Below are 25,659 nucleotides of genomic sequence, written 5' to 3' on the forward strand. Positions count from 1 at the left end.
ATGCCATTTTATATAAGGGACTTGAGCATCTGTGGATTGTGGATTTTGGTATCATCGGGAGTCCTGGAATCAATCCTCCATGGATACTGAGGGACAATTGTACATGTGGATATTGACCTGATCCATGGCAGTGTACTGTATTGGAGAGGAAGCTGGTGAGCTATGGGCCAAAGTTTTCAGTGAATGAGAGGGAGTCTCTTGCAGATGAGCTGCAAGGAGAGGTATATGTTCCCAAATGGAGAGACATTCAGGAGCATGGAAATCAAGAGCCTAGATTTCCTCACACTGTAGGTGAGGAAAAACTTTCCCACCATGTATTTTTTATTTTTTTTTTGGCAGAGTCCCTCACTCTGTTGCCCAGGTGCCTCCTGGGTTCAAGTGATTATCCCACCTGAGCCTCCTGAGTAGCTGGGATTACAGGTGCCTGTCACCACACACATTTAATTTTTTGTATTTTTAGTAGAGATGGGGTTTCGCTATGTTGGCCAGACTGGTCTTGAACCCCTGACCTCAGGCGATCCACCTGCCTCAGCCTCCCAAAGTGCTGGGATTACAGGCATGAGCCACTATGCCTGGCCTCTTCTCACCTCTGGTTCTGTGGCTGGGCATGGGAATTAAACTAACATAAGACAGATTTACGGGAAAAGACATAAAAGTTTTAATGTTTTTATACATGCACAGGAGACTTTGTAAGAAAAATAAAGACCCTAGAAGTTACTAGGCCCAAAAGCTTATATGTCCTTTTAAACAAAGAACAATAAATTGCAGGGATGTGACACGACAAAGGGGCTTGGGCTAAGGCTGGCAAATTGTGGGAAAGTGACTAAGAACTGTATGTGGAAAGTTAATGGAAAATATAGGCTACAAATTTTTGTAAGGTTTTGTTTGTAGATTCATCTCAGTGGCAACTCTGCCTCTAGCAATAATATTCTCCTCTTCCTGGTACAGAAAGGGCACCTTTCATAAGGGAACTTTTATGTTCTGCCTCAAACAGAAAGAGGGTGTTCAGAGAGCCTTCCCTGCATCTGTTTTTGCTCCATTGCCCCTGGCTCAGAAGAATCAATATGCCAAAGTGGCATATTTTGGGATGGCAGGCTCTAAACACTTCACCTAGTCTCCTCAACCACTTTTACAGTTGGCCCTAATCCCCATAAGAGTCCTGGAAACTTATTTTTACTGTTACGGAAACAGATTTAGAGGGGGGATGACTGAGCCACAACCCACACCCCAGAGGGCTGCTCCAAAGTCCTCCTCGAAATTGGTGCCAACGGCAGCAGCTATAATGACAGCCAGTTCACATAGAAGTGCCTCTGTTGATCACCAATTAACAGTAAAATCTGATAATATCTCATTTCAAGGTTGTCATAAGCACTAAATGTGGTTTTGTGACATAATAGGCATTTGTTTCTCCCCATTGCTTCCCACCACAATATATTCATCAAGACTCTTCCAAGGATACTAAGTCTAGGAAACCCAGGATCATGAAGAGAGGACATGCTCTTCCAAGTGAGGCTGAGGAGAGACTTGTCTGGCGAGGCCTGTATTGACTAGTGACATTAAAAGAGTCGATCTGACTTCTCATACTGCGCTTGTCCCAGGCAGGCCCGCTGTTTGTCAACTGCTGGGTCCTCAGAGCCAAAACTGTTTTCCAACAGTTTTGAATTGAATAACAGCCAGTTATTCAATTTTCTCCACATTCTCTAATCGGTATACTCTTCAGAGTCCAAGGGACTTGCAACGATATTACCCAATGGCTGAAGAATGTGCGCTTGACATCTTAGGCTGTAAAATGTCTCAATTTCAATTTCTAAAACATAAATGTCAGTGGATGGCATTTTCTGAATCCCTTGTCGATGTCCGTAAATGGCATGCTCTGAATTCAACTAAACAAAAGTATGGGTTGGGGGGAGATGTAGGGGCATGTCCAAATTATAATTTTTTTAAGAGTGTAAAGGGGTCCTGAGAAAGACTGCCAGATTTTTTTTTTTTCTTGAGTCAGAGTCTCACTCTATCCCCCAGGCTGAAGTGCAATGGCATGATCTTGGCTCACTGCAGGCTCTACCTCCCGCACTCAAGAGATTCTTCTGCCGCAGCCTCCAGAGTAGCTGGGATTACCCCGGAGCCCGCCACTACTGAGCCTGGCTAACTTTTGTATTTTTAGTAGAGAAGGGGTTTCACCATGTTGGCCAGGCTGATTTCGAACTCCTGAGCTCAAGTAATCCGCCAGCCTTGGTCTCCCAAAGTGCTGGGATTGCAAGCGTGAGCCACCACGCCAGACCTGGATTGCCAGATTTAGCACATAAAAATACAGGACTCCCAGTTAAACTCCTCTCAGATAAACCATTATTGCATGAAATACACTCACGCTAAAAACAATTGTTCGTCGTTTACCTGAAAGTCACATTTCATTGGGCGTCCTGCATTTTACCCCGCAAATTCTAGGCCTGACACCAAAAAGTTTGAGAACCGCGCCCCTAGGCGACAGCAAGCGGAACTACGGCAAGCTCCCAGTAATTCCGGGTGCTGCACTTCCGGTCAGGCGGTCGGGCTGCGCGGCCCTGGGGCCAGCTCACCGCCGGAAGCCTCCGCGTCCTCGCCGGCCATATCCCGTTCCCGGTCCTGCTTCCCAGTGCCTCGGGCCTCCCGGGGCTGGTGCTGGGCGCCGAGCCGGCGGAGCCGGCGGAACCCGCTTCCCGCCTCCACGCGGCAGCGCTAGCGGCCTAGTCCCTTCACGGGCAGCTCGGTGCTGTCACCCTCACCGCTCTTCCTATCGCCGGGAGTGGGTGGGCCGACCAGGGGGCGGCCGGGCTAGCGTCCGCCATTCCCGTGTCTCTGCGCCCGCGGGGGCCGCCCGAGCCGGCCACCATGCCGCTGGGCCTGAAGCCCACCTGCAGCGTATGCAAGACCACGTCGTCCTCCATGTGGAAGAAGGGCACGCAGGGGGAGATCCTCTGCCATCACTGCACTGGCCGGGGCGGCGCAGGCAGCGGGGGCGCAGGCTCGGGGGCGGCTGGAGGGACTGGGGGCAGCAGCGGCGGTGGCGGCGGCTTCGGCGCGGCGACCTTCGCCAGCACCTCCGCCACACCTCCGCAGAGCAACGGGGGCGGGGGCGGCAAGCAGGTGAGCTCCTCCGGCCCCTCCCGCCGGCGGAGGCCGACCGGGCGCTAGGCGGCAGGGGCCGGGTGGTTTGGGAGCGGGCGGGCCCGGGCTTCCCGGCTCGCCGTGGTCCTGCCGGCTGGAACGCCCCTCCCCACCTCCTACTAAGATCTTTGGTTTGACCCATTCCAAAGCACCTGTTATAAGAAATTCAAAGCAATAAGAACCAAAATGTAAAGCCCTTAAGAAAATCTCAATATGCACATGTCTACACAGTCGTAAACAGGGTCATGCCACAAGTGCAGGTGCTGGACCTCATTGCTTGTTAAAGGTTTTGTCTCATCAGGTTATGAAGTAAGATTATTATGTCATTATTGTAAATGGCAGCTTAAGTATTCAGTTGTAGGAGGCGCCATAACCTAATACGTTATCTGGCCTTAGGGAGTAAAGTTGTTAAGTGTTTTTCTCTATTGTAGACACAACAAATGAATAGTGTTTGTCTTGGCCCAGACTGACTCTTACTTCCGCCTCCTGACCTATTACAAGCAGCTCACACCTTTTGGAGGCTCTGGAGACGCCTGTCCAGCGAGCTCCGAGATTCCGGTGCTGAACTTCCGGTTTTACTTAGCCCAGTTGCTGAAATTACCTCTGTTGAAAAGCAAAGGCGCGCTCTTAATTGTTAAATACTCCTATAAAGTACATACTCTGGGATCCTTGTAAGATGATTGTATTGCAACCTTTATACACTTTTTACTTCTTTCTCTGTTCTTTAATTTGTTTGTGTAACAGAGTAAGCAGGAAATTCACAGGAGGTCTGCTCGGCTCAGAAACACTAAATACAAATCTGCTCCGGCTGCTGAGAAGAAAGTTTCCACCAAAGGAAAAGGGAGAAGACATATATTTAAATTGAAAAATGTAAGATATTTGTGGACAGTGCCTTTTACTGTAATGATGTTGTGTGTATCCTGCCACTGCCTTCATTTCCCGCCATTGAACTTGGACTCTGCCCTTGGTAGCCCTTCCTTAGTATTCTGGGGAGTGGTCCAGACTCCCCAAAAGGGAATGAGCTCTGTTGCAGGAGGCTCACTATTTTTAAAGGTAATAATACTCTTTCCTTTTTTTTTTTTTTTTTTTTTAGCTTTTATTTTTTTCCCCTGGAAAATATAAAATATGAGTTTAAAAGAAACATCAGCCTTGAGCCCATTTTTTGGGGTTCTCTATGGAAAGGAAGAGGAGAGATTATGGTTCTTGATATGGCCAGGTACACTAAGAAAACTTTTTTTTCATTCTTTAAAAATTAAGTAAATATTAACACTAGAACTCATCATTTGCATATTTATTTATTATTAAAGCCCCAGAAAATGTATCTTATTGACTTATGATGATGATGTATTTGATGAATATGAGTCAAAAATTCTGCTAAGCCTTATCTCTTCTACTCTAAGAAAAGACATTGTTGAAAGACCTGTGCTGGAAATAATTGAAAGCATATTTTTATTGCAATTAAATTATCAGTTTTTATAAACAAGGGATAATGTTCAAACACAATGGACAGTGCATTATGGACTATTTTTTTAAGTCTCAGTATGGTATTCTTTTCTTTCAGAACAGGAATGTTTCACTTACCCGTAAAGACATTTTTGAAGTTGGGCATATTTATTTCTAAAACACAAAGGGACCCTGCAGTAGACTTATGCAGATGGCAGACTATTTTCTTTTTTTTTTTTAATGTAATTTAATTTAATTAATTTTTTAAAATTTTACTTTAAATTCTGGGATACATGTGCAGAACGTGCAGGTTTGTTACATAGGTATACATGTGCCATGGTGGTTTGCTGCACCTGTCAACCCATCATCTAGGTTTTAAGGCCCATGTGCATTAGATATTTGTCCTAATGCTCTCCCTCCCCTTGCCCCCCATCTCCGATGGGCCCCAGTGTGTGATGTTCCCTTCCCCAAAGTATTTTCTTTTTCAGAGTAGTTGCTTCTAATTTATTTAAGATTTTTATAATTTAGTTAAGCAAGGCATTTGTTGATTATGCAAAATATCTTATTGGTATTTGTATCACATATGCACATTTTTTTCCTTTTAAGTATAGTATACTATGTTCTCAGCAATTAATTCATTATCGTTTGTCTGCAACTCTTTCTTCAATGTTACTAAGCAAGACACATCTGGGGAGGCCTACTTTCTATGTTGTGGCATAAAAGTATGTATTGAAGCTTTAGTAGGGATTTCAAAAATGGTTGGATGGTAGCAAATTGCTAAGAACTGTCAAAGTTTCTAAAGCCTTAGTTCCAGCTTGCTAGAAAACCGACGTTGAGTATTATGGCTAAATAGTTGAGTTGGAAAATGTCTTCAAGGAGACACTTTTTCACTTTGTATTCATCTGTACATTTTTTATTACTTGCATTCTGTCATGCTCAGGCTATTAGAGCAGGTACATTTTTATAACTGGAATGTTTATGTGTAGTGAAGCTCTGAGAGGACTTTGCATTAGATTTCAGCAGCATAATCGAAGCTTGTTCTTTGTCTCAGCAATTTTTAAGCTAATAGTAGCAGAAACTGCCGTGGAAGTAGACTGCTTTGCCACAACATTCAGAAAATCATTTATCTTTTTATTGCAGTTCTTGTCACCAAACAGTACATTTTAGTATTTCTCAAATTACAGAACTCTCATAGGGCTGGGAAAATACCTGTACACACATACATACTATGAATGTGCTAACGTGTTTTGTATTTTCATAGCCCATCAAAGCTCCTGAGTCGGTTTCCACTATAATCACTGCAGAATCAATCTTCTACAAGGTAAGCTTTTGTAGAGTTACTGAAGGGAGAGTTGGGCCTAGTGGATAATGTGCCACTAAAATGTTGGATTAGTCTAAAGGTATCTCCTCTTTATTTGTTTAAGGTGTGGTTATACTTTTTGTTCCCTTCTTAACTATTTTCCCCCATGAGTGACTGTTATTCAAACATCTCATCTAGAGCTGAAGTGGGAGGAGAAGGTGCCTACTGACATATGATATGAGGATCTTAAGTATTGTTTTTTAGTGTAGATTATAGGAAGTGTTCTTAGAGTGCTGATTGTATAGTGTGGAACCATGGAAGAGTGAGCCATTAGTGTGATGGCATTGAAGAACAAGAAGAACAGAGACAGGATTTGGACTAGTACAGGTTGTAGACGGTGGTGTCAGATGGGTAGAGTAGGCCCAAAGATTCTGAAATGCCTTTAAGTGGAGTTGAGCTGAGTAAGGGCAGTAGTGAGGATTAACACCTACTAGAAATCCATGGTGAGAGGAATTCCAAGATGTTTTGATAAAACAATGAGGAGGTCAGGTTTCCTAGGGCCAAAGTCCATGGACATCTGATACCTCAGTGAGAGAAGTGACAGATTGTTGTGTTTAAACCAGAAGTCTTAGGAAAGGAATTAGAACATAGACCCCCCCAAGGCTCGGCAGGCCTGGCACGGCACAGGCAGCAACCAATGAAGGCTATTTGGTGCTTTGGGATCTGAACTATCATTTAGGGGACAGTGGTGTGAGTTAGTGCTTTATACTTGACCCAGGTGAACTGAGAAACTGAAGTGATTATGCCCTTAAGTATACTTTTTTTAAAGCCCGCAATCTATATAGTTGAAATTGTTCCTCCCCACAGGGTTACACTGGCATTCCTCAGCAGGGCTGGGAAAAACCAACAACAAAAGAAATCTGTATACAGGCAAACATGTCTCTTGTTTTTCCAACATTTAATACATTGTTAATAAAATATCTAAAGTTTAGCAAACAGTTGCAATGTATCAGTGACTGAACATTTTGCATGCTTTATTTCATTCAGTTCACCCTATGAGGTGGATACTACTATCCCCATTTTCTGGATGAGAAGATTGAGGCATAGCGAGGTTAATTAACTTGTCCAAGATCACATAGCCAACAAGTCATGGAGTGAGGCAGTCTCATTACCAGAGCTTAAGCCTAGAGCATAGTTCCTGGCTCTATAGCTTTAGCAAGTGACTAGCTATGCGACGAGGACCAACCTCTCTGATGTCTCATCTCTAAAATAGGAATTGTAAATAGTTTCTACCTCGGTGGGTCAAGTGAAATCATATGTGTTAAGCACTTAGCAGAGTAAGCACTCAATGAATGTAGGAGTTATCATATTTTCGTATTTGTGCGTTACCTTCACAATTTACAGATTAAGGCCAGAAGCAACTTGTTGAGCTACGGGTTTAGTGTGCTAATGATTTCCATGTGTGTCTCCATGGAAAGGCGTGTGGGACCTGTTATTGTGACTGACTGTACTTTCGTATTGTCTGCCACCCATGTTTATTAAGTGGTAAGGACAATAATCCTACAAAGTAGTCAAGCAATGTTGCAAATGCCCAGTATTGTGGGGGCTGTCACAGCAGTGCCACTGGCAGGCAGCACCATGGTGGCAAGTTCAAGAGGTCATTGCCAGCCACTGAGCTAGAGCCCAGATCAGGCATGCAAGAGGAGCCTGAGTGGGAGCCACTGGGGTCAACGGTCAAGAGTGTGACAACCCAAGACCCAGAATGGCTGAGTGGCCTCCTTGGAGCATGGCGGTGGCAGAACAACTCCATGAACTCAGGTCTGGTGATGCCTAAGCTAGTGCTGTTCTCTTGTGGATCCCTTTTCTCCACCAGAAACCTTGAATCCTCTCAGCAAATGAGGAGACCACTCAGATCAGTGACTTAGTCCTGTTTGGTGTTATATATATGTACACAACACAGCACATATTAATAAATACCTACTATGTGCCAGGCACTGCCTACCACTGGAATCTTTCACTAAGACATTGTCTTTACATTTCTGCCTTTACACTATGAAAGCAGATGTTTTGGATTCATATTCATTCAGCATACATTTGAGTATGCTGTGATATGCATGATAAGCCTATGATAAGCAAGTATTCTCATTTAGAATTTGGGAATATTGATTATACATGTGGACAAAGCAAACCATAAATGCAAACGATATGATAAATAACTTTGGACTAATGACTGGGAGGAAGGACCAGCTGTTGATGGGTAGGAACTAGCAAGTAACAGACTGGCCTGCATAGACCAGACCCATCCATAGTGACCCAGATGAAACAGCCACCGTCAGACACTTGGATAAAGGGTCCACCAGGAAAAAACTCCTGGCCTATCAGGTGCTATGTTACAGTTCCGTTACTGGAAGTATTTCCTCAGAAGTGTTTTTATGGTTGAGGTACACATTCCTGCAGGTTTACCTGCTGCCAAGTCCCTGTTTGAAGGGAAGCAGCAATTAATTACACTGTTTCCATAGTCAAGGACAGTATATCCCACCGAGAAAACTACTTCCACTTAAGGAGGTGCTGGATGTCATAAAGATTTGGATCAACCATTATGGGTGTTTAGAGGAGAGATTATTTCCAGCTCAAGACCCAGGAAAGAGGACATAGGATGGATGCTAGAGTCATAGGGAAGATTTAACACAGGACATGTACACATTAGTTAGTTGGGTATAAAGTGGAACAGAAATGAATGAGACACAAAGCCTTGAATTCCAGAAGTACTAGTAGTTCTGTTGTGGAAGGATATAAAACTCAACTGGGAGTGGAAGAGAAAGGCAGCAGTGAGTCTAGGAGATGTACAATAGGTTGAGGTAAACATATCCTGAAGACTATAATCCAAAGATTATTTTTGGTTTGAATTTGTTTTGGTTTGAATTCATGGTATCTATTTTCTTTGAATGGATGGTTGGGGAGGGTGGCATGTAGAATGCATTCTTATTAAATCAGCATTGATTTTCAACACATTACAGAGAAAGACTACTGAGCTGATGTAGGAGCTTCGGCTGCAGTCTCTATGACTTTCAGCAAGCCGTTTAACCTTACTACCACTTCATGACTGTGGCTAACAAAGTAGGGACAGTACGGAGCACAGAGGATTTTTAGGGCAGTGAAACTATTAATACTGTCTTTGTATGATACTATAATGGTGGGTACATGTCATTATTCATTTGCCCAACCCCATAGAATACACAGCACCAAGAGTGAACCCTAATGTGAACTCTGGTCTTTGATGGTGCTGTGTCAGTGTAGGTTCATCTGTGTAACAAGTGTACCACTCCAGTGGTGGGTGGGGTTATTGATAATAGGGGAGGATGTGCATGTGTGGGGGCAGGGAGTCTATGGGAAATCTCTCTACTTCTGCTCAATTTTACTGTAAACTTAAAACCTCTGTAAAAAATAAAATCTATTTTTTAAAAAGTAGGGATAGTATTATAGCAATATAAAATCAAAGTACTTTATGAATAAATGTTTTCTCCAGATGTCAACTGTCATATATGCACCCTCGAATGTGTATGTATAATTTTCATTCAAAAGTGAAACAACTTTAGAATTGGCACCAAACATATAAACATTGATTGATACATTAGACTATCTTGAACACCTTTTATTGACCGCTTTGAAAACTTGCTTACCTATTAAGGTTCATTCATAGCTGTGGTGTTCTATTTTTATTTTCAATGTGGGATTATCTTCTCTTTCACCCAGGGAGTATATTACCAAATTGGTGATGTTGTTTCTGTGATTGATGAACAAGATGGAAAGCCCTACTACGCTCAAATCAGAGGTTTTATCCAGGACCAGTATTGCGAGAAGAGTGCAGCACTGACGTGGCTCATTCCTACCCTCTCTAGCCCCAGAGACCAATTTGATCCCGCCTCCTATATCATAGGCAAGTTTGACAAATGGCACAGGTTCTTTAACTTAGTTAACTCTCCAATATTATGTAAAAAAGTGTGTTAGTCAGCTTGGGCTGTCAGGACAAAATATCACAGACTGAGTGGCTTAAACACCAGAAAGTCACTTTCTCACAGTTTTGGAGGCTGAAGTCCAACATCAAGGTTCTGGTAACATGGATTTCTGGGGAGGCTTTTCTTCCTGTCTTGTAAATAGCCACCTTCTTGCTGTGTCCTCACATGGCCTTTCATGGAGAGAGAGCTCTTTGGTGTCTCTTCTTATAAGGACACCATTTCTGTCAGATGAGGGCCCCACCCTTATGGTTTCATTTAACCTTAATTGCCTCCCTAAAGGTCTGATCTCCAAGTACCATCACATGGGGATTAGGGCTTCAACATACGAATTTGGAGGATGGGGGGGATGCAGTTCAGTCCATAAGAAAAAAGCATGAGTATAATTAAGTACAAAAAAATTAGAGCTTTATAGAAAATATGAGGCATTTTATGTAGCTGGAGTTTGAGTGCTATCAGTTATTTTGAGTTAGAGCAATGTGCATCTACTAAGAAGTGATACGGATAAGGTTTTTTTTAGAGTGACCCAGGGTTAAACTGTACTACAAGAATTTATTGCTCAGGAACTTGGTTATTTAGGTTACTTATTTATACAAACCTATTCAAAAATAATTTAGAAAAGAACTATCCCAGTTATCCCATACTTGCAAGTTCTCAGTATGCATACCTCTGCATGCTACACATGTCATCTTAGGCCTTTATAATATAAAGGCTGATAGTTGAAATGGCAGCTGCTGTGCTTTTGTTAATTTCAAAGCTGCCAAAACAGTTTTGACATAGACTCACAAGAATTTAGTGATTAATACAATTTTAAAAGTTTTCAGATTTTTAAAGTTACTTCAGACTTTTTAATCTTTCTGCAATGAGCATGCATCATTACTTTTGCATCCTGAGGACAAGCATAAATTTTTTTTGAAGAGAACTCCAGGGACAAATAATATACCACTGTTATTCTCACCTACATGTCAAGTTTGGTACATTACCAAACAGTTCTAGCCTTCTGCTTATAAGTACATAGAACTTTTATTTACCGTATCTATGGGTCAGGATCCCAGCAGAGGCAGTGATGTATCAGAATCACCTTCGGGATTCCTCTTTCTAATCCCCAGATTCTGATATGCATCCTTGTCCTACAGTGAGGCAGCATGGCGTGAGGTCAGAACACCAGTTCTGGAGCCAGAGTGTCTGGGTTCATAGCCCGCCATTTACCAGCCATGTGACTTTGGCAAATTTCTTAGTTTCTCTTGCCTCACTTTCCTCATATGTAAAATGGGAATAATAATAATGCCTACCTCAGAAGGTTGCTGTGAGGAATGAAGGTATTGATATGTGTAAACTTACAACAGTGTGGGTATAAAATAAACATGATGCAAGTGTTCAATCACTGTTTTTGGGAGAATTCCATATTCTTTAAGCCATTAAAGAAGAAAAAATGATTAAGAATAATTTCAAAGTACTGCATGTTTCAAGGGCTAATGCCAGGTTGCTCCCAGAGTGGTCTCTCCCAGTGTCTAGAAATTTTAACATCTTATGAAAATGATGTATATGGTCAAAAATGTATTTAACCTTTCCCTTGGCTGCCTTCCAGGGCCAGAGGAAGATCTTCCAAGGAAGATGGAATACTTGGAATTTGTTTGTCATGCACCTTCTGAGTATTTCAAGTCACGGTCATCACCATTTCCCACAGTTCCCACCAGACCAGAGAAGGGCTACATATGGACTCATGTTGGGCCTACTCCTGCAATAACAATTAAGGAAACAGTTGCCAACCATTTGTAGTTCACAAATTAAAACTGGATTTCCAGGCCTGGTGTGGTGGCTCACGCCTGTAGTCTCAGCTATTGCATCACTGCTCTCCAGGCTGGGCAATGGAGTGAGATTCTGTCTCTTAAAAATATCACAAAAAAACTGGATTTCCAGTTCTCTGATCTTCTTAGTACCACAGGATATGTCATAGGTATCTTTAAATGAAATTCTTAGCTGGAAAAATGACTCAAAAGTTTTTTTCTACTACCTAGTAATCATTAGATTATTTATTACTGGTTACTTAGAAAATTAAAAGGGTTAGGGCCAGGCACAGTGGCTTATGCCTGTAATCCCAGCACTTTGGGATGCTGAGGCAGGCAGATCACCTGAGGTCGGGAAGTGGATTGCCTGAGGTCAGGAGTTCGAGACCAGCCTGGCCAACATGGCGAAACCCCGTCTCTACTAAAAATACAAAAATTAGCCAGATATGGTGACATTTGCCTGTAATCCCAGATCTTTGGGAGGCTGAGGCAGGAGAATCACCTAAACCCAGGAGGCGGAGGTTGCAATGAGCCAAGATTGTGCTGCTGTGCTCCAGCCTGGGCAACAGAGTGAGACTCTGTCTTGGAAAAAAAAAAATGGCTGGGCACAGTGGCTCACGCCTTTAATCCCAGCACTTTGGGAGGCTGAGGCAGACGGATCGCCTGAGGTTGGGAGTTCAAGATCAACCTGGCCAGCATGGTGAAACCCTGTCTCTACTAAAAATATAAAAATTAGCCAGGCATGGTGGTGCACACCTGTAGTCCCAGCTACTCGGGAGGCTGAGGCAGGAGACTTGGTTGAACCCAGGAGGTGGAGGTTGCAATGAGCTGAGATTGTGCCACTGCACACCAGCCTGGGTGACAGAGCAAGACTCCATCTCAAAAAAACAAAAAATTCAAAGGGATAGAATGTAATGAAATATGTTTTGAACTTAAATGATATTCTATATGTGTATCTTCCTAGGCAAAAGCTGTAATTTCCAGAGAGACCATTAGGAACAGGTAGTATCTATTTTTCTCCATTATTTATTTCTAGAAACTCATAAAATGGACATTTTATATTTTTCTATAAGAACAAAATATTAATTAAGGTATAGATGACTGACCAAGGGCTTAATGAAATAAAATGACTAACAGTATCTATCATAAAGCCACACAAGCCTTATGTTCTCATCTCAAAAATGCTGTGACAGCTTTTTGGCTGCTTTAACCATAAGAAAAATGATTGGTGGATGATTTTACTAGCCCAGGCTTTTAAAAACTTTCATCTAGGCCAGGCGCAGTGGCTCACACCTGTAATCCCAGCACTTTGGGAGGCCTGAGTGGATGGATCACTTGAGGTCAGGAGTTCAGGACCAACCCGGCCAACATGATGAAACCCTGTCTCTACTAAAAATAGAAAAATTAGTTGAGTGTTATGGTGCAGGCCTGTAATCCCAGCTACTCGGGAGGCTGAGGCAGGAGAATTGCTTGAACTCGGGAGGTGGAGGTTGCGGTAAGCCAAGATTGCGCCACTGTTCTCCAGCCTGTGTGATAGCGCAAGACTCTGTCTCCAAAAAAAAAAAAAAGAAAGAAAAACTTTCATTTAATCCTTCTGTAGCAAACAGGCATTCAGAACCATTCCATTGATCTTAATAAAGCTGCTCTTTACTGTTTCTAGTCAAAAACAAGACTTCCAATCAAACCATAAGATTTTATACTGCAGATAGTCAGCTTCACCAAAGCCACAGAGGAAACATGTTGAGATCAGGCATCCCGCTTGATAGTTTCTTGACTACCATTAAAATGAAGATTGGGAAGTCATGAAAGTCACTGGTAGGCCATTAGCATTGATATCTTTAAAACGTCTACCCTAAACCATCTGCTGTGGACCCGTAATAAGAGGCCTGTTGTATATGAAATTTTCTGGAATTCAGGTGCAGGTCTTTGCCAGTTAAGTAAGGGAGCAACATGTAAAATGGGGGAGGAGTAGGTGCACTTACTTGCCTCCACTTCTGTCCTGATTTAACCAGCATTTTTCAACCCTGGGAAAATTTGCAGAATCTAAGTTGATTGTAATGATTTTGAACTGCAGTGGCTTTAACTCTTACCCTTTTCCCACATAGTTACAGTTTGTGAGTTGGAAAGAAACAACTGTAGGTAGCTACACATACATAGTGATCTCTTTATTCACAAAGGTTATAGTAAAATTGATTGTAAATGACTTTCTAAATGCTAATATTCAAAACTTTTGGATTAAAATGTATTTTTCACAATGTATTTACTTTGGATGTATTTATTTCATTTAAACAATTTAAATGGGGCTATTTAACCAAAAATGGTATGTAAAACCAAAACAGTATAGTACTTAGAATTTGGAGTAGAGACCAGGTGCAGTGGCTCACGCTTGTAATCCCAGCACTTTGGAAGGCCGAGGCAGGAGGATCGCTTGAGGTCAGGAGCTTGAGACCAGCCTGGTCAACATGGTGAAACCCTGTCTCTACTAAGAATACAAAAATTAGTCAGGCATGGTGGTGTGCACCTATAATCCCAGCTAGTCTACTCCGGAGACTGAGGCAGGAGAATCACTGGAACTCGGGAGGCAGAGGCTGCAGTGAGCTGAGATCGTGCCACTGCACTCCAGCCTGGGTGACAGGGCATGAATCCATCTAAAAAAAAAAAAAAGAATTTGAAGTAGATAGATTCATCATTAATAAGTAATAGATTTTGGGAAAATCCAGAAATGGCTAATAAAATGAACACAATGTAAAATATTAAAATGTAGACTTTTAAAAATCTATAAATTGACCATCTGTTTATAAATTGGTAGATGGTTGTGTACCATCTTTTAAAATAAAGATGGAATTTCACCCAGTGCGATGGTTCCCATTGCTTACATTTCTCTGCTGAGGCCAAACCTGATATGGCCCTGGTCTGTGTTCCCAGCCTTGTCTCCTCATTACCACTAAAATGTTTCCCCCATATACCCGCCTAATTTTTCTGGCTCTGAGCCCTTGTTCGTACTGTTCTGTCCAATTCTACCTTCCAAAGACCTTTCTTAATGCCTTCAGATTCTTTCTTTGAGACCTTGTCAGATTCCCATGGCTTTTTGAAATCAATCTCTATCCTATTGTCATCACATTTAAGTTTCTACTTCCATCATCATTCCTATCCCTTTGTTCCTTGTAGGGCGGGAATGCTGTGTTTTATTTACTCATCTCTAACTTCCACATAACCTAACCCAGGTTCTTGCTTATGGGAAATGCTGAGTGTAGGGTCTGAATTAGATACTGTTAACTAAAATGCTTGTTGATATTTTAGTTATTAATTCATATTAACTTTGGCTGAAACTTTTAAATTGTGAATAGTCAAGTAAAACTTAGATTGTTGGCCGGGCGCGGTGGCTCAAGCCTGTAATCCCAGCACTTTGGGAGGCCGAGGCGGGTGGATCACGAGGTCAGGAGATCGAGACCATCCTGGCTAACATGGTGAAACCCCGTCTCTACTAAAAATACAAAAAACTAGCCGGGCGTGGTGGCGGGCGCCTGTAGTCCCAGCTACTCGGAGGCTGAGGCGGGAGAATGGCGTGAGCCCGGGAGGTGGAGCTTGCAGTGAGCCGAGATCGCGCCACTGCACTCCAGCCTGGGCGACAGAGCGAGACTCCGTCTCAAAAAAAAAAAAAAAAAAAAAAAAAAAAAACTTAGATTGTTATATTCTGGGTTAGTATTAGATTGTTTTTAAGATGAGTTTTAAATAGTTCTCTTAAGACAAATAAAGCTTAACATGAGCGTTTGAAAGAAATTATCCCAAACCATTCCAGTTCCCAGCTGTGAAAGACTTTTCCAGGCCTAATAAGTTTTCCATTTCAGTCATAAGTAGGTAAAATCAAATGAACAATAGAGGGAAATGTATTTATTTGCTTTATACACATGCATGTGTGTTGTGTCTACATCTAAACAATGCACAAGCTTAGAATGAAGTTTCTGTCATGCCCAGAAAAGGGAGAGACATTTTTGTGGATTTTGTCTGGCTGCCCTGGACATGTTTGAAGAACTGTGCTGTTTACTTCATACCAAGTGTGTGAGCCATACCTTTGGTAGGAGGGTGTACCTCCTACACCCAAGAAACATAAGCCAGGAGAAGGTCTGTGCCAAGGAGAAGGAACCCAAATGACCCACAAGAGGTGGGCCATTAATTATTGGGTCAGATGCACAAATGCACGGTAATTTATTTAAACACATCTTAATGGTGACCCACGAGGAAGATTGCTAGTAATAACAGAAAGGTTCACAATAAATAAGAGAAAAAAAGACAGAATGTAGAACTGTATGACAGCAATTCTGCAAACAAGAAGCATCTTTTATAAAAGATGGAAGGAGCCCAGGCACAGTAGCTCATGCCTGTAATCCCAGCACTTTAGGAGACTGAGGTGGAGGATCACTTGAGCTGCAGTGACCCATGATCATGCCACCACTCCAGCTTGGGTGATAGAAGTGAGACCTTGTCTCAAAACAAAACAAAGACAGAAATGCCTCCAGAATTTTAACATGTCAACAGAGGTTTTCTACAGCTACTCTTTTCAGCTTTATACTTTGCAGTATTTTCCAAATTTTCTCTAACATGCAGTATTTTCCAAATTTTTTACAATAAGCACACACACACACACACACACACACACACGTTTGTTTGCATACTGCCCAACTGGTGGTAAACAACCACTGGCTTTTAGTCTATACATATCTGGAATATTTTATAAATAGTAGTTCTTAAACCCTTGAAAGGGAGATGAATGGCCAGCTGAGGAAATAAAGTCAGTGATTTCGTTATTTTCCTATATTGACATCATGATTCTAGGAAAGAACTCGGGAGTGACTTCCTTCAGCTTCAGCCACTCCTGGGCCAGGCGCATGCTTAGCTGTGTGGTAAAGGTCACCAGCGTCTTCTGCCTAGTGCCTGTGTCATCTGAATTGGAGGTTTGGCGAGGGTAAGAGACTAATGTAGCTTCAAGTTTTTCTTTCCTGTCCTCCACTTGAAATCTGTCTTCCCTTCCAGACTGCCTGCCCTGCTGACTTAAGGCCCCGACACCAAACACAGAAGCAACAGCTTTGCACAGAGCGTTCAGCAAGCTCCCACAATTGTATAAGGTAAAGTTGCCTTTATAGATTCCTTATTCTGTATCGCTCCTAAGTGGTTCTGTTTCTCTAATCAAATTCTGGCTGATAACAGTTGCTGAGACTCTGAAAGAAAAGGCAAAGAACTACTGTTTCTCATTATAAACTATTTAGAATTATTTGGCTATCTTCTTTTTGCTATGAATATGTAGTATTTTGATACATTGTTTAAAAAGTAATGAAAGAGATCACATAGGGAAAGATAGATTGCATTATTTTAAAGTTTATATACTAAATTGAAGAGCAAAGAATAAAACGGGAGAAACAGCTCCCACATGTGGCTGTTGGCAGGAAGCTTCCATTCCTCTCTATGGGCCTCCACAGGTTTGCTCACAGCAAATGATTCGTGACAGAAAGACGCAAGTGCAGTTGTACCCAAGATGGAAGCCACCATCTTTTCTATAACCTAATCTGAAAGAAGGGACATACCAGCACTTCTGCCATATGCTGTTGGGTCACACAGACCAACCCTGGTACGGTGTGAGCACAGGACGACACAAGGGTGTGAACTCCAAGGGCAGAGACCACTAGGGACCATCTCAGAGGCACAGAGGGACACCCTATCCAGCTGGTGGCCCATGTAAATTAACATAGCTTTTTAGAATAGCAATATGTATCAATACTCTTAAAAGTATTTATACTTCTTGATCTAGTAATTTCATTTCTAAGAATCATGCTAAGAGGATTTAAAATGTGGACCAAAAAATGAGTATAAAAAGAGGTTGTTTCCAGTATTTAAAGTTGTGAGAAACCAGAAACAATCTAAAGGTCCAACAATAGGAAAATGAATTTTGATATTTTTCTAATAGAATTTTGTGCAGTCATCAGAAATACCATTTACAAATAATTTTTAATAATGCAAAAAAAGTTTATAAAATGGTTAGTGTAAAACCTGGACACAACTACATAATGATTCTGATTTTGTAAAAAAAAAAAACACACACTCACATATACACATGCATACATATACATATAAAGAAAACTGGAACAAACAAAATGTCAACAGCAAGCATAGTTGGAATTATAGTCATTTTAATATTCTTTATGCTTTTAAAAATTTTGAAGTTTGTATTGCTAGCATCCGTTACTTATATAATCAGAAAAAAAATACAACTTTAAAATATTTATTTAGGTCCAAAGATGGTAATCTAAATGGTGTTACAGGCTGAATGTGTGCCTGATCACCATGCCCCAAGTTCATATGTTAAATCCCTGGCCCCCAAGGCAATGGTATTAGGGGAGTAGGGTGTTTGGGAGGTAATCAGATTTCGATGAAGTCATGAGGGTGGAGCCCCCATAGTGGAATTAGTGTCCTGTTAGGAAGAGGAAAACAGACCAAAGCCTTCCTTTCTCTCCTCACTATGTAAGAAGATAGCCAGAAGGTGGCCACAGCTAGGAAGAGAGCTCTCACCAGAACCCAAATCTGCCAGCACCTTGGTCTTGGGTTCTCAGCATCTAGAACTGTGAGAAATGAATGTGTGTTGTTTAAACCACTCAGGCTACGGTATTTTGTCACAGCAGCCCGAGCTGACAGAGATGGATAGAAACAACACAAGGACCCATCAGCAGACGAGTGGATGATCAAAACGTGGTGAGTGGGATATTATTCAGCCATAGAAAAAATGAAATTCTGATACATTCTATAAGGGTGAACCTTGAAAACATGCTAAGGGAAATAAGCCAAACTTAAAAAGACAAGTATTATATAATTCCACTTATATGAGTTAGTTACCTAGAATAGGCAAATTATGTCATAGCGACAGAACATTAGAGGTTACCAGGGTTGGGGGAAGAGGGGTGTTGTGGGTACAAAGTTTCTGTTTGGAGTGATTTTGAAAAAATCCTGGAAATGGGTAGTGAGAGTAGTTAACATGATGAATGTACTTAATGACACTAAATTGTACCCTTAAAAATGGTTAATGCTGGCCTGACGCAGTGGCTCATGCCTGTAATCCCAGAACTTTGGGAGGTCAAGGCGGGTGGATCATGAGGTCAGGAGATTGAGACCATTCTGGCTAACACAGTGAAACCCTGTGTCTACTAAAAAATACAAAAAAAAAAAAAAAAAAAGAAATAGCTGGGTGTGGTGGCGGGTGCCTGTAGTCCCAGCTACTTGGGAGGCTGAGGCAGGAGAATGGTATGAACCCGGGAGGCAGAGCTTGCAGTGAGCTGAGATCGCGCCACTGCGCTCCAGCCTGGGCAACAGAGTGAGAATCCGACTCAAAAACAAAACAAAAAAAAGGTTAATGCTTGGGTGTGGTGGCTCACGCCTGTAATCCCAGCTCTTTGGGAGGCCAAGGCAAGTGGATCAGTTGAGGTCAGGAGTTAAAAAGACCAGCCTGGCCAACATGGCAAAACCCCATCTCTAGTAAAAATACAAAAATTAGTTGAGTGTGGTGGTGGGTGACTGTAGTCCCAGCTGCCAGGAGGATGAGGCCTGGGAATTGCTTGAACCCAGGAGGCAGAGGTTGCAATGAGTTGAGATTGCGCCACTGTACTCCAGCCTGGGTAGCAGAGTGAGACTTCGTCTCAAAAAAAAGGTTAAAATTGTAAGTTTTGTTATGCATATTTTACCATAATCTTAAAAAAATAGATATATAGGAGATAAAGTCAACAGAATTTAATAACCAGTTGTAAATAGAGACTGAGGGAGAAGGATGAATTAAGGAAGACGTGAGTACAACTTTGTGGTAGGTGAAAAAATCTTACAAAATACATGGGCAAAGATCCTACTTGATTCTTATGATTTAAAAATCTCCCAGTTAGTAAACAAGGCCAGGTTGAGATTTGCAGGTGATGTGAGGTGTTTGTTCTGTTTTGTAATGTGAGGACTGTGAGGCATCTCCTGGACTTGAGTATCCATTAGATAATTGAAAATATGGATTTGAGAACTCAGAAGATGTGCAATGTAGTAACAAAACTCTGCACCATTGGTTTCTGTCTCCTAATTTAATGCTTTTATGGGACAAACTGTGTGAGGCAGGTGGGCAAGACGGGCAGCCATGTTGTTTGTGGGTCTCTGGCCTGTGGGCCAGCCTCAGTGCTCACTCTGAGGTCATGTCCAAAATTAGAACACATTCAGGCCTACCACAGTCAAGGCTCCCTTTCTCAACTCTGGTCCTCTGCACAGATATCCGAAGCCTAGAAATAATAATTGTCTGTCCTTGTGTCTTGCATTATGAAAGTCTAGGAAAGGGCCTTGGGAATGAAAAAGAATCGAAAAACTGCTCTAATTGCTGCATGCTTCAGCTTGCAGGGGAATCACTGAAATGGGGACGGGCTATAAAAGGACAACCAGAAGAGTGGCTACAGCAAAGGCATTGTTTTTCAGAGCAAGCTAGAGAATCCTGCCAGCGTCCTCAGGCAGGGCCCCTGGGCACAGGGGTTAGGCAAGGGAGTGTCCCAGCATATTGATGCTCTAAGCATCAGAATAATGCAATAGAGGAGCTTCCAAAGAGTTCATGTCAGATATTGTAAGCTGAACATTTCTAGGCAAATGAAATTTGATTTCGTGAATAAAGCTAGTTTCTTCAACTCCAGTGCAGATTCTCATAGATTGATAGTGGCTTGTGATCCAGATGAAGAAAACAATTTTTCAAAGATTCATATTCTTTGTAGACATATGGATTTAGAGACCATCTAATCTAACTACCTCATTCTACAGATAGGAAATATGAGACCTAAAGAAGTTAAGAAAATACCATGGAAATGTCACTGCTGAACTGTCATACGTAAGATCCAAAAGAAATAGGGTAAATGCTACTGTGAGAAATACAGTACTAGGTCCAAAGAATCTAATACAAATTAAAAATCTAAATGTTATTTCTAAAGCATCCCTGCACATAGCTGAACTTACATAGTTTCATTTTCTTTCTTTTCTGTTGAAGAAGAGGCTGGGTACAGTGGCTCATGCCTGTAATCCCAGCACTTTGGGAGGCTGAGGCAGGTGGATCACCTGAGGTCAGGAGTTCAAGACCAGCCTGACCAACATGGTGAAACCCCGTCCCTGCTAAAAATACAAAAATTTTCTGAGTGTGGTGGCAGGCCTCTGTAATCCCAGCTACTCCGGAGACTGAGGCAGGAGAATCACTTGAACTTGGGAGGTGGAGGCTGCAGTGAGCCAAGATCACACCATTGCACTCTAACCTGTGTGACAAGAGGGAAACTCCATCTCAAAAAAAAAAAAAAAAAAAAAGCCAATCACTAACCTGTGTTATTTATTAAACATGACAGACTGGTATGAAGTAATTACCCAATTATAAACAAAAAAGCTACAATCTACCAGGCATAGTGGCTCACGCCTGTCATCCCAGCACTTTGGGAGGCAGAGGCGGGCAGATCACCTGAGGACTGAAGTTCAAGACCAGCCTGGTCAACGTGGTGAAACCTCGTCTCTACTCAAAATACAAAAATTAGCCTGGCATGGTGGCACGTCCCTGTAATCACAGCTACTCAGGAGACTGAGGCAGGAGAATCGCTTGCACCTGGACAGTGGAGGTTGCAGTGAGCCAAGATCGCGCCATTATACTCAAGCCTGGGCGACAGAGTGAGACTCGGTCTCAAAAAAAAAAAAAAGAAAAAAGAAGAGCTACAATCTTAACTTCAACTTCTCATAACATCATCTCTACTTCTAATTACTCTTAACTTCGATGTGCCACCTGGTTAGCAGAAGCTGAGTGGAAGTGGGGAGGTTTATTACAAAAAGACTGTTATACCTTACACACTTCTCCCCATGAATAGTGAAGGTGTGAGTGAAAAAGACAGCAATTTTATTTATTTATTTTTTTTAAACAGGTTCTTGCACTGTCACCTAGGCTGGAGTGCAGTGGTGTGATCACTGCTCACTGCAACCTTAGCTGCCCAGGTTCAAGCGATTCTCCTGCCTCAGCCTCCTGAGTAGCTGGGACCACAGTTGTGCACTACCATGCCCAGCTTTTTTTTTTTTTTTTTTTTTTTTTAAGAGGTGGGGTCTCACTATATTGCTTAGGCTAGTTCTCAAACTCCTGGCCTCAAACAGTCCTCCCACCTTGGCCTCCCAAAGGGTTGTGATTACAGGCGTGAGCCACCACACCCAGCCAGCCATTTTAGAATAAAGAGTGAAGGTGCTACTGGGGAAATGTACTTTAAAAAACAAAGTCTTCTCTCAACCCAGAAATCCTCTCCATGAAGGCAGTAGAGAAAGAAAAGCTTTATTAATGAATAAACATTAAATGAGAATGTGATGCACATCACAGGCACTTTGCTAAGAGATCATAAAGACAGAAGGAAATTTCACCCTTTTATACAGCCAAGCATGTACAGCCCATTCATTACATGTATGTTTTCAAGATAAATAGTCTTCAACTAAGAGAATTTGACAGCACCATTGGTCACACAGTTCATCCTAACTTTACCTGACAATTGATGTGACCACTTGTGTTACCTAAGATAATCAACTTTTGGGGGCTGGGGGAGTGTGGAAACAGGAGTTACTTTTACAGCTTGGTGCAAGTCACTCATTAAGATTAGGTTGTTACCCTCCCACAGAAACTGGAAGATAGGTATGCTATCTGGTGATGTTTACATTTCCCAGGTCCTTGAGAAAGACATTCCTTGGTCATAAAGCTGACAAAAGGCTGATTCAGTTTTTAAATATATATATATTTCAGGCTGGGCATAGTGGCTCACACCTGTAATCCCAGCACTTTGGGAGGCCGAGGCGGGTGGATCACCTGAGGTCAGGAGTTGGAAACCAGCCTGGCCAACATGGTGAAACCCATCTCTACTAAAAATACAAAAAATTAGCCAGGCATGGTGACACGCATCTGTAATCCTAGCTACTGGGGTGGCTGAGGCAGGAGAATCACTTGAATCTGGAGGCGGAGGTTGCAGTGAGCCGAGATTGCACCACTGCACTCCAGCCTGGGAAACAAGAGCAAAACTCCGTCTCCAAAAAAAAAAAAAAAAAATGTGTGTGTGTGTGTATATATATATATATATATGTATCTCAAAGAGACTGAGAAAGTACATACAAGTTTTCTCAAGTAATAACCTGACATAAAGGGAGGGGAGGAAAATTTCTTGCCTTATTTTCAACAGGTGGAATTAAACTTATTCTTTTGAATTCATATTTATCCTTACAGTGCCCATCCTAAATTTGGAAGAGGAAGGATGTGGGCCAACTTTTGGCTTAGGCCCTCATGTCAGGGCTTCTCTTAGTATATATGGTACCTTCCTGAGATTTTCAAACTGGCAGCCACTTTGGACTGATCAATTCGCAAATCCAAATTAATTGCTTACTATTGTAAGGGAGAGGGATGGGAGTCAGCGGGTCTGCGATGGCGGCAAACAGCAGTGGTGGACAGCGAGCGAAAGCTCAGCTTGAGCTGTAACAAACACGGACCAGAAGAGTGCAGTTGCAAGATTTAATAGAGTGAAATAGAGTGAAAACAGAGCTCCCATACAAAGGGAGGGGACCCAAAGGGGGTTGCTGTTGCCAGCTGGAATGCCTGGGTTTATATCCCCATCCTTGTCCCTCCCGCTGTGCTCTCAGGCAATAGATGATTGGCTATTTCTTTACCTTCTGTTTTTGCCTAATCAGCATTTTAGTGAGCTCTCTGATTGGTCGGGTGTGAGCTAAGTTGCAAGCGCCCTGTTTAAAGGTGGATGCGGTCACCTTCCCAGCTAGCCTTAGGGATTCTTAGTTGTCCTAGGAAATCCAGCTAGTCCTGTCTCTTAGTGCCCCCTCTCAACAGGAAAACCTAAGTGCTATTGGGGAGGTTGGCCGATGACTGCTCTAACTGCTTCCTGCTGAATTGGGGCGTAGTAGGGGTTGTGCAGTTGAGATTTCCTCAGGAGGGGTGCCTTTGATGTCATTAACATCGGATCATGGGCCAGCAGGCCAGTCCAGGGGTCTGTGGTAGAACTTAAGTCATGGACTGCATCTGGGGCTCCATTTGTAGTTTACAGCTTTGATTCTAGAAGAGACAAACTTAACAAAGAGGTTAAAGATACAGGGTCCAAGGAGGAGTAGCAATATTATAGCTGCTAGAAGTCCTAAGAAGGGGAGAATCCGGGGCATCCATTGACTGAGGAGGCCCCAGGGTCCAGTGTTTTGAAGCTCCTTTGCTCTACGTTGTATTCGATCTTTAATTTCTTTAACTTTCTCACTGATGATTCCAGATTGATTAACATAATAACAGCATTCTTCCCCTAAAAATAAAGAGGTTCCCCCTCTTTCGGCAGTTAGCAAGTCTAAAGCTCTTTGATTTTGAAGGACTACTGCTGCTAGGGAGTTAAGTTGATCTTGCAAGGTGACCAGGGAGTCGGCGACCCGTTCCATGTCACCATTTAGTTCTTGAGATAGTTTGTAGTAGAACTGAGTAGAGGTTGTGATACCGCCAATGCCAGTACCTAGTCCACCTAGCACTCCTGCTCCGATAACAAAAGGAAGAATGGGTACTCTTTTGTTGCGGGGCTTATGTATGACATAATTGTATAAATCTTGTTCAGTGTAGATGGTCATAGGTGGCACTAAGAATGAGAGGAAGCACATAGATTCTGAAGAGCCATTCAAACAACGATAGGCTGAGGTACCGCAGACAAAAAATATTCCTGAGGGTAGGCAGACTATTCATGTGGGAGGAGTTACCCACCTGATGCATTGGGAGTTGGTTGTGTCTATAGTACTGCTAAAATTTACACAGGTGAGGTTTGAGGTACGGGTTATTTCCAGGTTGGAAACAAGAGGTCCTACTAAAACAGAAGTGGTGTTTATTTCTGTGCTGAAGTTGTTCCATTGTTCAGGTACAGGGATTGAAATGTAGGCCTGAAGTGCAGGGGGAGGCACATCCAACAGTTAGTAGGGTTTTAGGCCGAGACCTCATGGAGCCCAAGGAGGGTGGTATTAAATAGGCTTACTAGGCGAGTATGGGTACGGAGGGTTTCATGTAGTTTTGAGAGATCTAGTCCTCTGCAGGGGCTAGAGGTGCTATGTACCCGGGTCAGTTGGGAGATTACTTCTTCTATGTGTTTCTCTCTTGCCTGATCTTGAACTCCACCCCCATCAGACATACAGGTATGGGTGAAGTAAGTCCAACAGACAGTGGCTCCAAGTCCTCCAGGACAACTAGGATTAATCATTTTTCCTGTCCAATAGTGAGTATTTGATTGCATGCAAAGAGTGGCAGCATTATAACAGTTGCGGGGCATATGGGTGTGGGCAGTGAAGGTGGGGGTTCCCTTAGATAAACTCCTATACAATGGGGCATCAATATTTCCAGGACGCTGCATTCTCCATAGAAACTCTTGGTAAGGGGAGCTACTGGTCGTACAGCGGCATGGAGGGGGTGCAGTGAGAGTGAAAGGGGGTAAGAGAACAGTAAAGAGAAAAATATGATAAGGGAGGGCCATGGGGATTTACGATTTTAGTTACTTTCCTCCTGGTTGTCGTTTGAAGAGCAGGCGCAAATCCTCTAGAGGTTCACAGGAATAGCTAGCGTTGTCTCCTGGATTTTCAGGTTCCTTTGGCTGTATCCAGGGTTTGACTCGAGTGTGATGTATCCATGACTCCACTCCAGCCACTTTAACCGCAGTTGGGGTAGATAAAATGACTGGGTAGGATCCTTCCCAGGATGTATCTAGGGATGGGGAATTAGAGGGAAGGAACTTGACTAATACCATACCACCAGGGTGGAATAGTTCCTTTCCCTCTTCTCGGGGACAGGCTCCTTGTAATGTTTTAAGAACTTGTTGATATTTGGCTAAGGAAGTGATGTCTGCAACTAAGTTGGCCGTTTCTCGGTCAAGCACAAGGTCATTGGTTAGGAAGGGCCGTCCATATAGCA

At 42.6% G+C, this 25,659-nt stretch overlaps 1 protein-coding gene and 1 pseudogene across 5 annotated transcripts; one reads left to right on the forward strand and one right to left on the reverse strand.

Annotated features, from left to right (window-relative positions):
- Positions 1–1,152: 1,152 nt before the first annotated feature.
- On the forward strand, positions 1,153–25,060 carry GATAD1 (GATA zinc finger domain containing 1). Of its 5 annotated transcripts, XR_004183205.1 has the most exons (8): positions 1,153–3,120; positions 3,886–4,011; positions 5,846–5,905; positions 9,638–9,821; positions 12,649–12,686; positions 16,716–16,807; positions 18,353–18,425; positions 24,883–25,060. XR_004183205.1 is itself a non-coding variant. In XM_017956970.3 (5 exons), the coding sequence occupies exons 1-5, from the start codon at positions 2,866–2,868 to the stop codon at positions 12,678–12,680; spliced, it is 657 nt and encodes a 218-aa protein (XP_017812459.3). In that variant the 5' UTR covers positions 1,153–2,865; the 3' UTR covers positions 12,681–13,943. The 5 variants fall into 5 exon arrangements, 2 of the variants coding, with proteins under 2 accessions (XP_017812459.3, XP_003896385.3); XR_004183203.1 differs by lacking the exons at positions 18,353–18,425; positions 24,883–25,060 and adding an exon at positions 11,486–11,854 and having other exon boundaries at positions 2,509–3,120; positions 16,716–16,794; XR_004183204.1 differs by lacking the exons at positions 16,716–16,807; positions 18,353–18,425; positions 24,883–25,060 and adding an exon at positions 11,486–11,854 and having other exon boundaries at positions 2,509–3,120; positions 12,649–13,943.
- On the reverse strand, positions 23,225–25,225 carry ERVW-1 (endogenous retrovirus group W member 1; annotated as a pseudogene).

This window comes from Papio anubis, chromosome 4 (genome assembly GCF_008728515.1).
Source record: "Papio anubis isolate 15944 chromosome 4, Panubis1.0, whole genome shotgun sequence".
NCBI classification, from domain to species: Eukaryota; Metazoa; Chordata; class Mammalia; order Primates; family Cercopithecidae; genus Papio; species Papio anubis.

Coding starts and splice junctions, on each gene's coding strand:
- GATAD1 (XM_003896336.4), top strand. CDS start 2,866: ATGCCGCTGGGCCTGAAGCCCACCTGCAGCGTATGCAAGACCACGTCG. Junction 3,121..3,885: donor GGGGCGGGGGCGGCAAGCAG/GTGAGCTCCTCC, acceptor TTTGTGTAACAG/AGTAAGCAGGAAATTCACAG. Junction 5,906..9,637: donor CAGAATCAATCTTCTACAAG/GTAAGCTTTTGT, acceptor TCTTTCACCCAG/GGAGTATATTACCAAATTGG.